This window comes from Propithecus coquereli, unplaced genomic scaffold, assembly GCF_000956105.1.
Source record: "Propithecus coquereli isolate 6110/MARCELLA unplaced genomic scaffold, Pcoq_1.0 Scaffold74, whole genome shotgun sequence".
NCBI lineage: Eukaryota > Metazoa > Chordata > Mammalia > Primates > Indriidae > Propithecus > Propithecus coquereli.
This window is the reverse complement of record NW_012153507.1, coordinates 6,247,079-6,261,215: the sequence shown is the minus strand read 5'-3', so window position 1 is coordinate 6,261,215 and position 14,137 is coordinate 6,247,079. Positions and strand designations below refer to the sequence as shown.

At 40.0% G+C, this 14,137-nt stretch overlaps 2 protein-coding genes across 2 annotated transcripts; both read left to right on the top strand.

Moving 5' to 3' along the window:
• Window positions 1-277: 277 nt before the first annotated feature.
• Window positions 278-1,192, top strand: APCS (amyloid P component, serum). Its single transcript, XM_012661866.1, has 2 exons — window positions 278-433; window positions 547-1,192. The coding sequence occupies exons 1-2, from the start codon at window positions 370-372 to the stop codon at window positions 1,152-1,154; spliced, it is 672 nt and encodes a 223-aa protein (XP_012517320.1). The 5' UTR covers window positions 278-369; the 3' UTR covers window positions 1,155-1,192.
• A 9,157-nt stretch (window positions 1,193-10,349) lies between these two features.
• On the top strand, window positions 10,350-11,279 carry LOC105824463 (putative olfactory receptor 10J6). Its single transcript, XM_012661900.1, has one exon. It carries the CDS (start codon window positions 10,350-10,352, stop codon window positions 11,277-11,279), a length of 930 nt encoding a protein of 309 aa, XP_012517354.1.
• The last annotated feature ends 2,858 nt before the right edge of the window (window positions 11,280-14,137 follow it).

Sequence of the window (14,137 nt, the reverse complement as noted above, 5' to 3'; positions counted from 1 at the left end):
TCATCCCATCCAGAGCCTACAGCTCTGCAACCATCACTCTCTTCCCAGCAACAAACTCTGGGTCACAAGATTTGGAGCTCTAGCTGTCACTCGTGTCTAATAAATAACTCCCATTGATTTTCCAGCCCAGGGCCTCATCACCCCTTCCCCCATCAGCAGCTCTGATTGCTGGCACCAGGGGGCAGGCCTGGAAAATCACTCACACATTATTGGTGCTCCCCAACCCCCATCCTCTCCCAAGGTGCATATAAACCCTGAATAGCTGAGGTCTTAGAGCATGAATCTCAGAAGGTTGGTGAACAGCCACTGGGTTGCCTGCTACCCTAATCCTAGTCACTACTGCTGCTATAACAGCCCCACGCCAAGAACATGAACAAGCTGCTGCTTTGGGCCTCTGTCCTCACCAGCCTCCTGGGAGCCTTTGCTGAGACAGGTAGGGAGGTCATGGGATAGTCAAGGAGCATGGGTGAGAAAAGAGGTTGAAACTGGGATATTTTTTCCTGCATTTATGGTGAAGGTCATTTCATTTCTTTCTTTATCCCGCAGACCTCAGTGGGAAGGTGTTTGTGTTCCCCAGAGAATCTTCTAGTGATCACGTGAGCTTGATTACACAGCTGAAGAAACCTCTAGAGAACTTTACCTTGTGTTTTCGAGCCTTCAGTGACCTCTCCCGTCAGTACAGCCTCTTCTCCTACAACACCCAGGGCAAGGATAATGAACTACTAATTTATAAAGAAAAACATGGAGAGTACAGTTTATACATTGGGAAAGCCAAAGTTACATGGAAAGCTGTCGAAGAGTACCCGGCCCCGGTGCACATCTGTGTTAGCTGGGAGTCCTCCTCAGGCATTTCTGAATTTTGGGTAAATGGGAAGCCTTTGGTGAAAAAGGGTCTGAAGCAGGGTTACTCTGTGGGAGCTCACCCCAAGATCGTCCTGGGGCAGGAGCAGGATACCTACGGGGGTGGATTTGATAAGAGCCAGTCCTTCGTGGGAGAGCTTGGGGATGTGTACATGTGGGACTCTGTGCTACCGCCAGAAGAGATCCTGTTGGTTTATCAGGGTTCCTCCCTCAATCCGAATATCCTGAACTGGCGGGCTCTGAACTATGAAATAAAAGGATATGTCGTCATCAAACCTATGGTGTGGATTTGAGATCTTGAATCAAGAGGGCTTGAAAATGAAAAAAAAAATGAAATGAAAACATCTAAGAGGTCTCCTCAAAGCAACTGGATACTACTAGATCCACACCTGCAGCTCTTTCTTCTTTGTCTGCCAAATAAAAATAAATATTATATTATGCTGCCTGCATTTGTTTAGTGCTTGTCATAGTCCCATACACATTCTCTTATATCTACTTATTTGGTAATTGGTGTTTCATTATCCAGAAAAATCAGATTGTAAAATATGGGGAGGGAAACCCTTTAAGTAACTAGAAAGGTAGAGCACAAAGTCAGAGCACGCAATGGGTGGACAGTGACAGCACTTACAAGCTACTAACAATCATTTTAATAACAATTCAAAATATGCATAGCATTGCAATCCAAATCCATCTTTTTGTTTTTCCAGCTACAAATCAATCAAAAAAAAAAAGTGGACATAAAGTGTAACTACAATGTTTGTACCCTCACAAAACCCTGGAATAATAATAATAAAAAAAAAAAAGATAATTCATCATGATAAAAAAAAAAAGGTGGGATCTTGCAGCAGGGAAACAACTGTAATGAGATACATAAGCAATAGTTGAGAATTTGACGACAAGTAATGAGACGGAGGGAAAAAAAAAAAACCAGAAGTAGGACTAAAAACTGAAAATATGTAAGAGACTGGGATCATTTTGTGTGAAGACAAGCATGACTTTATATCTTAAAAATCTGAGGGCTGCTGTACAGTGCTTGATTTTCATAATGTTGCCCTGATGTCATCAAGAAAATATTATACTCCAAATATTACTCACATGAATCACCTCTTTAAAGTCCTTCCATGGAGCTCCACTTCTTGCAGGTTATAATTTAAACCTTTTGATGTGACATTGCCCTCCACAATCAGGTCCCACTTACTCTCTCTGAAATATACACAGAGAATACACACAGAATACCCTGAAACGTATTGCTGATACAACTTTTAGCACAGCAAGTGGCATCCTAATTATAATGCTGCAAAATAATTGTCAGATATTATCATTAGTAGTTATTTTTACGATTATGAAAAGCACAGTGCACGGTGCCTGGTACACCCTCAATAGATATGAGTGTCCTTCCCAGAGAAGCAAGGACCCCAAAGGGAGTTTAGGCTGCATATGGGAAATAAGGCAGGCTTTTCCCACTGATAATGAAAAGCCAGGGAAATCAGACAGAGAGCATCCAGGACAGCTCCAGAATGATAACCAAAGCTATTATTTAAAACTCATAAGGCCATTTACTCATAGTGGACAAAGAGGCAGGCACCAGATACAGAGAAGTGGGATACAACCTAGGAATTTCATATGGGGCAATGGGGTTGAAGGAGAGAGGAGCAGAGAGAACCTGGGAAGATTTGCTGAGGTATTTAAATGGAAGAACAGGGACTTCCTAAGAACCTTTCAACCTCATTTCCAGCGAGGTAGTGCTATGGTTTGGATACGGTGTGTTTGCCCCCACCAAAGCTCATGTCGACCTTTGATCCTCAATGCGTTGGTTTTGGGAGGTGGAGTCTAGTGGAATGTGTTTGGGCTACGGGGTCAGATTCCCTCACGAATACCTTGGTGCCAGTCCCACAGTACTCAATGAGTTCTCGCTCTTGCAAGACTGCGTTAATTCATGTGGGAACGGATTAGTTCCCGCCAGAGTGGGTTGTTATAAAGCCAGGGTGTCCCTCAGGTTTCCCTCTCTTTGCACACACCTGCATCCCCTTTGACCTTCTCTGCCATGTTGTGACACAGCATGAAAGCCCTTGTCGATGCCTTGTCCTTGAACTTCTCAGCCTGCAGAACCGTGAGCTAAACAAACCTCTTTTCTTTATATTAATAAATTACACAGTCTCAGGTATTCTTTTACAGCAACACAAAATGGACTAAGACAGGTAGAAATCATTTAGAACATCGAATTGGTTAGGTAGGCATTTTAGCAATGTGGGAAATTATTAGTTTCCAATTTTCATCTCTTAAGTTAGGGCTTGTTTTATGCTTCCTTAATATTAACCACCATTCCATAAACTTGTACTGTGAGTACTAGAAAGACCTATTCTTGGGTCTGGAAAGATCTATCCTTTTTTAACAGATATTTCCACCAAGAACATATGAATGTGTTGTTTGCATTTAACATTTAATAGTCCCTTTGCCAAGGAATTTAAAACAAGTTTTAGAAATGAAGCCAGTGTATTTTCAAGTGGTGTCATCCATTCATTCAACTATATATTGAGCACTTTGCCAGATACCAAAAATATAAGATTGAGTGAAATAATCATGGTGCTTGCTTTTTTGGAGTTTATATTCTAATAAATCAGTGTGACCTAAATATGGATTCCTCCTAATAATAATCAGCCTGTGTTGCAACCCATCCCTCACATCTTCAGGCTTCCTTCTATCTCAGGTTGATGTCATACTCCCATTTCCAACTCCATCTGAGTTGGAGGTATCATTTATTCTTGGTGATCATTTGTAACTTCTTGCATATGTCTTAGTATCTACTGTTCATGTTTAATTTCTTGTTCTTCTGAACCCTCTGTCCTTCAAGATGGCTGTTTTGGATAGAATCAAAGATGGCTACATGTCAGCTCTTTTTTCTGTGTGGCTCACATTTCATCCAAAAGAAACACTCATGCATGCTTTGTCCCTATAAATTCTAGGAGTCCAGGATGGTCTTAATGTAGACCACACTTTTCTGCTTCTGCAGTGGTTGTGGCTTTTTCAAGTCATATGAGTCTCCCACTAGCAAGGAGCATATTTTAAGCTTTCTGAGTGATTCTATGGAAGCCCCCTCAATGGGCTTGAGGTGAAGGAAGAAGGAAGACCAATAATCATCTTCTCAAGGTATCAGGAACATAACTCACTTCTTCCTCAAAGCAGCAATAACACCAAAGCGACATCTCTCTCCAAAGAAGTTCTTTGGAGAAGTTCTCTCCTATCCCCACCTTCTGTCCTCTCTGTGCACCTTGTTCTGGCCAAGAGATATAAGAATCATAGAGATGGCTCTTAGTCATTTCCTTGTCAATTCTTCATTTGAGTGGATCTGTGTATACTATTTTTATTATCTGATATCTATCATATCAATGGCTTATTCAAAAATGAATAAAGCAGAGTCCATTTGAACATCACTTAAAATAGAAATGGGATTTCTGATAACTTTATTTGAGCATTTTTCTCAGATACAGTGATTGTCACAACAAAGAAAGCAGCAAAGTCATAGAGGAAACTACTTGAGTGACCCAGAATCTATAAGGAACATGGAAGGATCTGGAAGGCCTGATAACCCAGGAACATAGTTGGGTATTGATTCAATAACTACCTTGATAATTGCCACCTTCCCCATATTTGTCACTAAAGCTGGAAGAGCCTAGGAATAAGCAGTACATAAGATGTACAATGAAGAGCTAAAATAAGGAGTCATCTGTAATATGAAAAGCAATTTTTGAGCCTCTATCTTGTGCCCATAAGGATCTGACTCTAATTTGCGTAGGTGCAGAAAAACAGGTAGGAACATTTAGCTGCATGGTTCAAGGACTGGTTTTACCAGAGAAGACCACAGAGGATTTTCCTGAATAAGAGGGCTTGCAGTTATTAATAGTTCTCTACAGGTTTTATGTGGCAGACTCTGGGCAGAAGTCTGAGGTTAAAGCAATAAGGTTTCTTAGTTTGGGATATGCCTTAGCTTAGACGTGAATTGGGATGAGAATAAAAAGACATTTATCTTATCTGCACTAAAGAGGATCAATATATAGTTACATTTGAAAAAAAATGTGGAAACTTTTTAGGTATTCCTCAGACTTTCTATTGTTTAGAAAGAGTAAGTGTCCAAGATCATTTGAAGAACAGAAGGAAAAGTGAAACATGGCCTGAATTACCTTTAATCCTTATCTTGAGAGGACTAAATTGCTGATTATACACTAAACTCCATTTATATTCCAGAATTTTCTATTTTGTTTTGTCTGACTATGAACACTCTTTTCTGAGTTCAACATAGGAGATGTCTACAGGCTCCGCTATCCATTCTGAGTGCTGGTAAAGGCTCATGCCTCATGTGACATAAACCTCAGGATCCAGAACAAAGCTAATCTAATGCTACTGATACATGGCACTGAGGCCCACAGTCTGTGAGGGGTTCATACTGCTGTGTCTAGAGTGAGAGGCCAAAGACAAACACTAAGCACTTCACCTAGACCTCTAGCTACAGCTTCTCACCATAGCCTCTCAGGGTTCCCGTGAGGATTCGATATGACAATGTGCACGAAGCACCCACTCAGTTCGTGTTCTGGCATAGTGCAAGTGCTCAGTGACTGTTAGCTAGAATGATAATGACTTTAATCATCTGTCTTAATTTCTTGGTATATTCCTACAAATAAAAAGAAATACTCATCATGCTCCGTATTTAGTCCCTGCCCCCAAAGCTAATCCTTACCTGACAACCCATGCAAGCCCCTGCTAATAAATCAAATGAGGTAAGCTCTTTCTAGGTACACAGAGAGACACCACATTTGACTTTAATAGAGGTGATTTTTGGCTGATAGTAACTAAGGACAAAATGCTAACAGGAATTCAAAAGGACAAAACATTGTGCAATTGTGACATTCAACATATCTTCAACTGAGTTGAGCTATTTTTCCTGGGAAGGGAAATAAGTAGCAAGCCATGTGAGACCAAGCTTGCCCAGTATTCCTAGTGTGATCCACTTGTAATGAGATCCCCTGGCTCATTTCTTGATTCTGATTCCCTGAAGACCCATGGGAGACATGGTGAGTCTCTTGGCAAATTAACCCAGGAGACAAGAGCTAGACAACAAAACTTCTCCTCTGAGAGTCTCTTCCTAACCGCAGAGTTTAAGGGGACAGCTCTTCTAAAGGCAATACCAAAAGGGCCAGAAGGACCCAGTGTGAATGTCACCTTGTGCTTCAGCCAAAGACCAGTGAAATGTAAGTGATCTAATAATCTAATAAGGCTGTCCTAGAACCTAATAAGGCTGAGCTTTGAAAGACACCAAAATTCTGTTATTTCTTTTTCCAAAAAAATGACACTCAGATTTCCTGGAATTGCAGTGATCTTTGGTAAATGAGTCACAATTGCCTGGCATGTTCTAAGACCAAAGAAGAACACAGATATATTCCACAAACTCAAGAAGGAGGGTGGACTCTTTTGGGTCTGAGGAGGCTTCTATCCCAAAGAAAAGTCATGATTCTCTTATTTATCCAAATTGTTCTTATAATCATCAGTTTCTTAAGAAGTTGACTCCTTCATTCCTGACTCCTTAGATTTATTTTATTTAAAAAAGGAAAAGAAAAAGGAAAAAAAGAAAAGGAAAGGAAAAAAAGAAAAGGAAAGGAAACTCTGGCAAAAAGGCAGTATCTTTATTTTTTAACTGCACAATTCCTTTACACACAAAATATAATAAAACAGGCTTAGCCTACTTTGCATGTTTTAATTTTTTAAAACGTGGATTGTTTCTGGGCACTAATTCTCTTATAAAGATTGAAATATTAATATATTGGGCATCCATGATTTTTATAATAATTACTTCCCTTTGCAAATGGTGTTATATTTCCTTTACATCCTCAAATTGTGTTTTCCTCTCCACTTTATTTTGCTTTTTCCTCTAGTAGGAATATTGACTTCATGACTAAGATTTTGATGCGTGAGCACATTTCAGTATTTTTACTCTCCCACAGGGTTTTTATCCTTCTAGAATGTATAAATCATTTTGAAAGCTCCTTTTGGTTCCATAGCACGCTTTTGAGATTATCCACTGGTGTGTTCCTTACACAGAATCTCCCTTAGGGTGCAGCCACAGAGGAGGCCCAGATTGGGGTAGTGGAAGGGCTGCTGCTACTGTGCTCAGCTGCACTCACTTCTGGCTGGGCAAAGACTGAAAAAAGCAACCAATAGGGAAAAAAAAAAAACCAGTAGATAGCCATCTGTTGCTAAAACAGCCCCTAAATTCACTGAGATCCATGCTAACCACTGAGAACTCACCCCAGCCAACCTCCACTGGTGGAACCAAACCACCCATTCTACACGCTTCTTTGACTCGTTGGTACCCCTGTGACCTCTTCTCCCTTCCCAAGGTGAACGTTGGCGCTCACTGCTCGAAGGAGGACTAACAATGTACTTCCCTCCTGCATCTCAGATTTCCCCATCTCTTCCATGGGGGTCTCTCTCCCTCACTTTCAGGGACAGTAACAACCCTGTATTTGACATTTAAGCCATAAATTTCTCACAGTAACAATTTTAGATTGCTTCTTCACCTCGTAAAGGGACTGGTTAAAATGTGAGACTACCAGGCAATTGCCCTTAATCTATAAGGGACTATAAAACATCCCTGGATAGATAACAAAATGGAATAAAAAACATAATAGAACTCTTCTAAGGGAGAGCAACGTGGTTGGGAAGAATATTTGGAAAAATCAGGGTGAGTGGATGACAGCTACTCTAGGAGGTGTAGATGGCCACTAAAATGTACTCTATGGAGGACGAATCCCAATTACTGCAGGGCTCTTTTATTTGTTTATTTGTTGGCTTTGGCTAAACAGAGTGTTGGACGTTCCCCTGCAGCTGAGCTCCTCAGACAGGAGAAGGGACAGGCCCTCTGGATGGTGTGGCTTTACCCTTCCTCCAGCCAACACACACCTGTCCTCCAAATAAGTACTAAACAATATGGAAAGAGCATTGGTTTGAAGAGGCTGTTCTTTCTCCTACGTCCTGATCTGACCTTCCTTTTTGTGTTTGTTTCCCCAAGTTTTAAGAATATCTTGTCTTAAGATATTCTTTTATTGCCCATTCAATCTAATTCAAATGTGTTCCAGAAGCAATAAACTTACTTCTTTTTCCTTTTTTTTAATCCCCCTGGCCCACTTTCCCTGCATCTAGTGGGCCATTAACATCCTGTCTGTATCTTTGTAATTTATTCAAAGAAGGTAAATCCATATTTACACAAAACATTTACAACAAAGCAGTGGCTAATTTTGGGTGAAAGCAGCACTTTTCAGCTCCTAAATTAAAGATTCCAGGAATTTTTTTCCCCCTTTTGCCTCAGTTCAGTTTTGCATTTTCTTCCTTTTCTCTACTCCAAACATGTCCACAATTTTCCTGGCTCAGTATCTCTTTAACCACATTTTGTTACTCATTGCCATAGGCTCATCAGGAAAAGGAAAATGTCCTAAGATAGCAACCTAACATAGCAACAAAATTCTTTTTCTATTTCATGCGATCAGCCTTTCCAGCCCAAGACTTTGCTGGAACTCTGTCCAATAAGATCATTGGCAGCCTCCCTGTTGAATCTAATCTGTTCCCAGTCATCCTCCTTCTTGACTTCTCCAAACTATTTATAAGCCATAATTTTATGCTAAAAATTAAAATATTTTAAATATAAGAGTCATAATCACCATGGTAAATATGATAGGGTAAAAAGTACCAGACCCCTACAATCTCACACCCACCACAACCTAACAGTTAACCTATGATAACATCAGGTGCATATTCTTTCAGATTTTTTCCCACATGTATGAACATTCACACATGCACACAAATATTCTTAACCATATGGCAGCACACCATATTATTGTTCTTTGAAGAGCTTTTTTGTTGTTATTTAATGTATTCCACACATCCGTCCATAGTAAGGCACCCTCACAGCATATTCCAACAGAACTTTCACCAAGGAAGAAAATATCTGATAGCTGTGCTGTCCAATATGGTAGCCATTAGTTTCATATAGCTTTTTAGCACTTGAAATGTGGCCAGTGTGACTAATGACCTGAATTTTTAATTCTCTTTAATTTTAATTAATTTAAATTTACATAGTCATAGCTCTACCCCATCCTTTCTAAAAAGCTGCTTAGAGTTGCACTGGCACTCTCTTTAATTTTTGCCTATCTGACTGGTATCTTGGCAGTCTTTCAATGTAAATTACTTTAATTATTAGTGACACAGTCACTTCTACTTGAAATGTTTGCCTCCTTATTTTCCATAACGGAGTATTCTCCAGAATCCCCATAATATGTTCCAGATTCTTAGTGGCAGTTCCCTAAATGTATCCAAATCTCCAGCCTGCAGGTGTTAACTTGTTCTTTAAGTAAAATGGTTCAAACCTCCATTTGATATATGGTGGCAATCTCAGGCTTCCTCACCAAATTTCTGGGAAATATTGTGTGTGCTTTCAAGGGGAAGACTGAGCAGGAGAGGGCCTTGTATTTCTTCCAGTCATTACTGGCAAAGAGTTTCTGTTCCTCACTCTGGATTTTGTCCCTTGCACGTGGTGCCTTTCTCTGCACTGTGCCATCATCCAATTCACTCCACTTCCCAAACACCCTAACTGAAGATTACACATACGGAAGCTTTAAATGAAGGTGTGGAGCTCTTCAGGGAGTTTACATCTCAATATAATTTAGAAAACAATTTTAAATCAAATATTACACCTCTTCATTCTTAAAATTCCCTCTGCCAAAAAGAAATCAATTATTTCTTTTATTTAAGGTCTAACCTTCTGTTGTGTTGCTGGATCTCTTCTCTCTTTTCCAACAACTTCCCCTTCTCTCCCTAGTTTACTTGTCCCCACCTCCCAAGTCCCTATTAATACTTTCAAAACAAATCAAGTTTGCCAATGGTTTGTCTCCCCTGTACCATTTCCTTTTCATGCCTATTGAAGTGTTCCCGAAGGTCAGCTCCCTGTGACTACACTGTTATCAGAAGCTATCCACCAGTGGTTCTAGCTCAGTAAGTGCAACTCTCCCACCCCCATTTTGTTGTCCCAGCTATGCACACTTTCCCAACGAGAGCGACATGGCAAAGCCAGACTGCATGAGAAAGGTCCACTGTGGCAAACATATCATAAAGCAAAAAGCCTTTGTGCACTACAAAAATAACATATTCATGATGACACTCTGAAAAGATACAGCCTGTAATTGCACATATTGGTGATATTGGTGATTCCTTGGCCAGATGCTTAAGAGAAGATTGAGGAAACAGCAAAAACAGAAAAGGGAGAAGTGAGGGAAGTAGCCATGTAACATAAACTAACATGCTCTTGATTGTAGAGTAAAGAAATTGACTTTTGGGGGGGGGGGTTACTCTATGTCTGTTTTTCTATCCCTGTTCTAGAATCCATGTCATGATGGGCATTTCTCCATGTTGACTCTCTGCATTGCTTTCAGACATTACATTGAAGAATGCACAGAAAGAACCTCACAGAGGTGACAGAGTTTGTTTTCCTGGGATTCTCTAGATTCCATGAACACCAGATCACCCTCTTTGTGGTTTTTCTCATCCTGTACACATTAATCTTAGCTGGTAATGTCATCATTGTGACCATCATCCACATTGATCATCACCTGCACACTCCCATGTACTTCTTCCTGAACATACTGGCTAGCTCAGAGACAATGTATACACTGGTCATCATTCCACGGATGCTCTCCAGCCTTGTAGCCCAGAACCAGCCAATCTCCCTAGCAGGTTGTACCACCCAAATGTTCTTCTTTGTTACCTTGGCCATCAACAACTGCTTCTTGCTCACGGCAATGGGGTATGACCGCTATGTGGCCATCTGCACCCCCCTGAGATACACAGTCATCATGAGCAAGAAGGTGTGTGTGCAGCTGATGTGTGGAGCCTTTGGCATTGGCCTCGCCATGGCAGCTGTCCAAGTGACATCCATATTTACCTTACCCTTTTGTTACAGGGTGGTTGGTCATTTCTTCTGTGACATACTCCCTGTCATGAAACTCTCCTGTATTGATACCACTATCAATGAGATAATAAACTTTGTTGTCAGTTCATTTGCAATCCTGGTCCCCATGGGCCTGGTCTTCATCTCCTATGTCCTCATAATCTCCACTATCCTCAAGATTGCCTCAGCTGAAGGCCGGAAAAAGACCTTTGCCACCTGTGCCTCCCACCTCACTGTGGTCATTGTCCACTACGGCTGTGCCTCCATTGCCTATCTCAAGCCCAAGTCAGAAAATTCTGTAGAACAAGACCTCCTTCTCTCAGTGACCTACACCATCATCACTCCTCTGCTGAACCCTGTTGTTTATAGCCTCAGGAACAAGGAGGTCAAGGATGCTCTACGCAGAGCAGTGGGCAGAAACATTTCTTAATACATTGACTCTCTTTATAAAGAGACATTCATCCCTAAGCAATGTGTGTCCTCGTTGCATTAAACAACCTCACAACTCTGTCCTGTGCAGTCAGTTCTGCAATTAGATGTTCATGTCTTGCATCAGCACTTTTATTGCAAAGTCTTCATTTCCAATAATTTCAAAGTTTTGTCCAAGCATTTTCAACTAGGTATGTGAGAGGTCAGGGAGAATGGGCGTGATTTTTAAGAAAGCATATCCAAATTTCTGGGATGGAGCAAGAGACTTCTTAAAAGAATATTAAACGTGGTTATTTTATGTTTAAAAAATAAAAAAAAAACCCTATCATTTTTATAATAGAACCTACAGAAAATAACACTGGACAAAATCTTCCCAGCAAGATAAGGATACCCAATAGTGACAGATTTCTCCAAAAGAAAACTGTATCATAATCTTGAAGGAAAGGTGAAAATTATGTACGAAATAAAAATTTTTAAGAAAACATTAAGTTGGAAAAGACTGGTTTAGTCCTTGAAACTTTAGTCTTTATTATTCAATTTATACTAAAGCCTTTGCTTTCATCCAATATGGTCTTTAGAATGCTGGTCATGGCCATAGGTCATGCATAACTCTCACCTCTGTAATCTGAATGTGCTAATCCAGTTCTCTCTGGTTGCTGGTTTTCTCCACAGGATCAACTTCTCTCTAATCACTATGAAGAAAAAATGAGTTTGTCAGAAATATCTGTGCCCTGTTTGGGGTGAGAAACATAAAAGTATTCTTCATTTACACACACCATGGCACCTCCAGGATAATACTATAAATAAAAAAAAAAAATAGAACAAAACAAACAGTGGCAGCAGTCAGCAGTAGTTCAGAGGTACAATTCTTTAATCATTCAATTCATTAAAAAAGGCTAAAAAGAGAAAAAATATTATTTCCTACTAGACCTCCTTTGAGGAAACTATTCTTTCCCCCAGCTTCCAGGGAGCTTCTCTGGTTTCATGCCTATACGTATCTTCTATACTATTATCTTGGGTGATGGCTGATAGTTGATAATAGGCAGGATTTAAGATTCTTTTATTTTGTGCCTCCTTCTAGTAATGCATTTTCTGTTAAGAATAAACATTGGCATGGATGTGGAGAGATAGGAACACTCATACACTGCTGGTGGGACTGCAAACTAGCACAATATCTGTGGAAAGTAGTATGGGGATACCTCAAAGAGCTAAACTCACCATTTGATCCAGTAGTCTCACTACTAGGTATCTACCCAAAGGAATACTCGTACTCGAATGTTTATAGCAGCACAATTCACAATTGCAAAGATGTGAAAACAACCCAAATGTCCATCCATACATGAGTGGATTAATAAAATGTGGTATATGTATACCATGGAGCTCTACTCAGCCATTAAAAAAAAATGGTGACCTAGTATCTTTTGTAACAACCTGGATGGAACTAGAGACTGTTCTTCCTAATGAAGTATCACAACAATGGAAAAACAAATGTCACATGTACTCAATACTAAATTGGAACAAATCGATCAACACGTATGCACACATATGGAATGAAAACTCAAGGGAAATCAAGTAGGTTGGAGGTGGGAGGAGGGGATGAGTAAATTCACACCTAACGGGTACAATGCACACTAACTGAATGAAAGGCACACTTACAACTTTGACTCAAACTGTACAAAAGCAAATTGTGTAAACAAAATGTGTGCACCCCCGTAAAACTCTGAAATAAAAAAATGCATAATTATAGTGAAAAAAATATATCTTCAGTTCTGTTGCCTACATTGACTCAACTATGTGTCCAATTTTTTTAAATAAATACATATGCTTCCAATTTTTTACATAATAAGGTGTTGTATTATGTTGTGGAAAGAACGGATGTCCTAGAGTCAGAAGACCTAGGTTTCAGGTCCACACTCTGCATCCATCAGAGCCTTTTTATGAATATAATGTTTATAACTCTGCCTCACTGGCCATGAAAAGTATCTTTTTTTTATTTCAGCATATTATGGGTTACAGACGTTTAGGTTACATATGTTGCCCATGCCCCCCCCCCAAGTCCAAGTTTCAAATATGTCCATTCGGGTGGTGCGCATTGCACTCTTTGTGTATGCAAATACCCGTTCCCTCCTTCCTCCTCCCCCCTCCCCCCTGCCCAACATCCAATAGATATTATTCTTATATGTGCATTTATGTGTTGATCAGTTAATACCAATTTGATGGTGAGTACATGTGGTGTTTGTCTTTCCATTCTTGCGATACCTCACTTAGTAGAATGCGTTCCAGCTCTATCCAGGAGTATACAAGAGGTGCTATATCACCATTGTTTCTTAAGTATTTTTTAATCCCCTTACCTATTTATTGTGTGCAGACTAGTATCTAGTGACAAATGCTACTTTACATTGTTTTCAGCAACATCGCTTACCTCACTCCCACTGAGGCAGTTTGTTGTTTTTTCTTATGTGTTTCTAAAGTTCTTTGTGGGAAATTTTATTAGTATAACATTTTTTTCACTGTGCTTTCATTGCTTGTTTCTGTCACTGGATTACAAGCATATTGGAACCAGAAACTGCTTTTCTCATTATTATGCCCCTTCCTGCTCAGTGGAATGGGTGTTCAATAAACCCTCATTTAGTGGTTGATACCTACTGTATACAAAGCACTATGCTTGGACTTCCTGGCATGTCCTGATCAGTTAGACACACCTGCTGTCTTCATTCAGGCTGCTTTAACGAAATACCCAAGACTGGATAATTTTATAAACTTAAAAATTTATCTCTCACAGTTCTGGAGGCTGGGAAGTCTAAGACCAAGGCACTATCAAGTTTGGTATCTGGTGAGAGCCCAGTCTCTACTTCCAAG

Excerpts from the sequence above, each read along its gene's own strand:
- APCS (XM_012661866.1), top strand. The coding sequence starts at position 370 with ATGAACAAGCTGCTGCTTTGGGCCTCTGTCCTCACCAGCCTCCTGGGA. Across the intron at positions 434-546 it reads GGGAGCCTTTGCTGAGACAG|ACCTCAGTGGGAAGGTGTTT; the intron begins GTAGGGAGGTCA and ends TTTATCCCGCAG.
- LOC105824463 (XM_012661900.1), top strand. The coding sequence starts at position 10,350 with ATGCACAGAAAGAACCTCACAGAGGTGACAGAGTTTGTTTTCCTGGGA.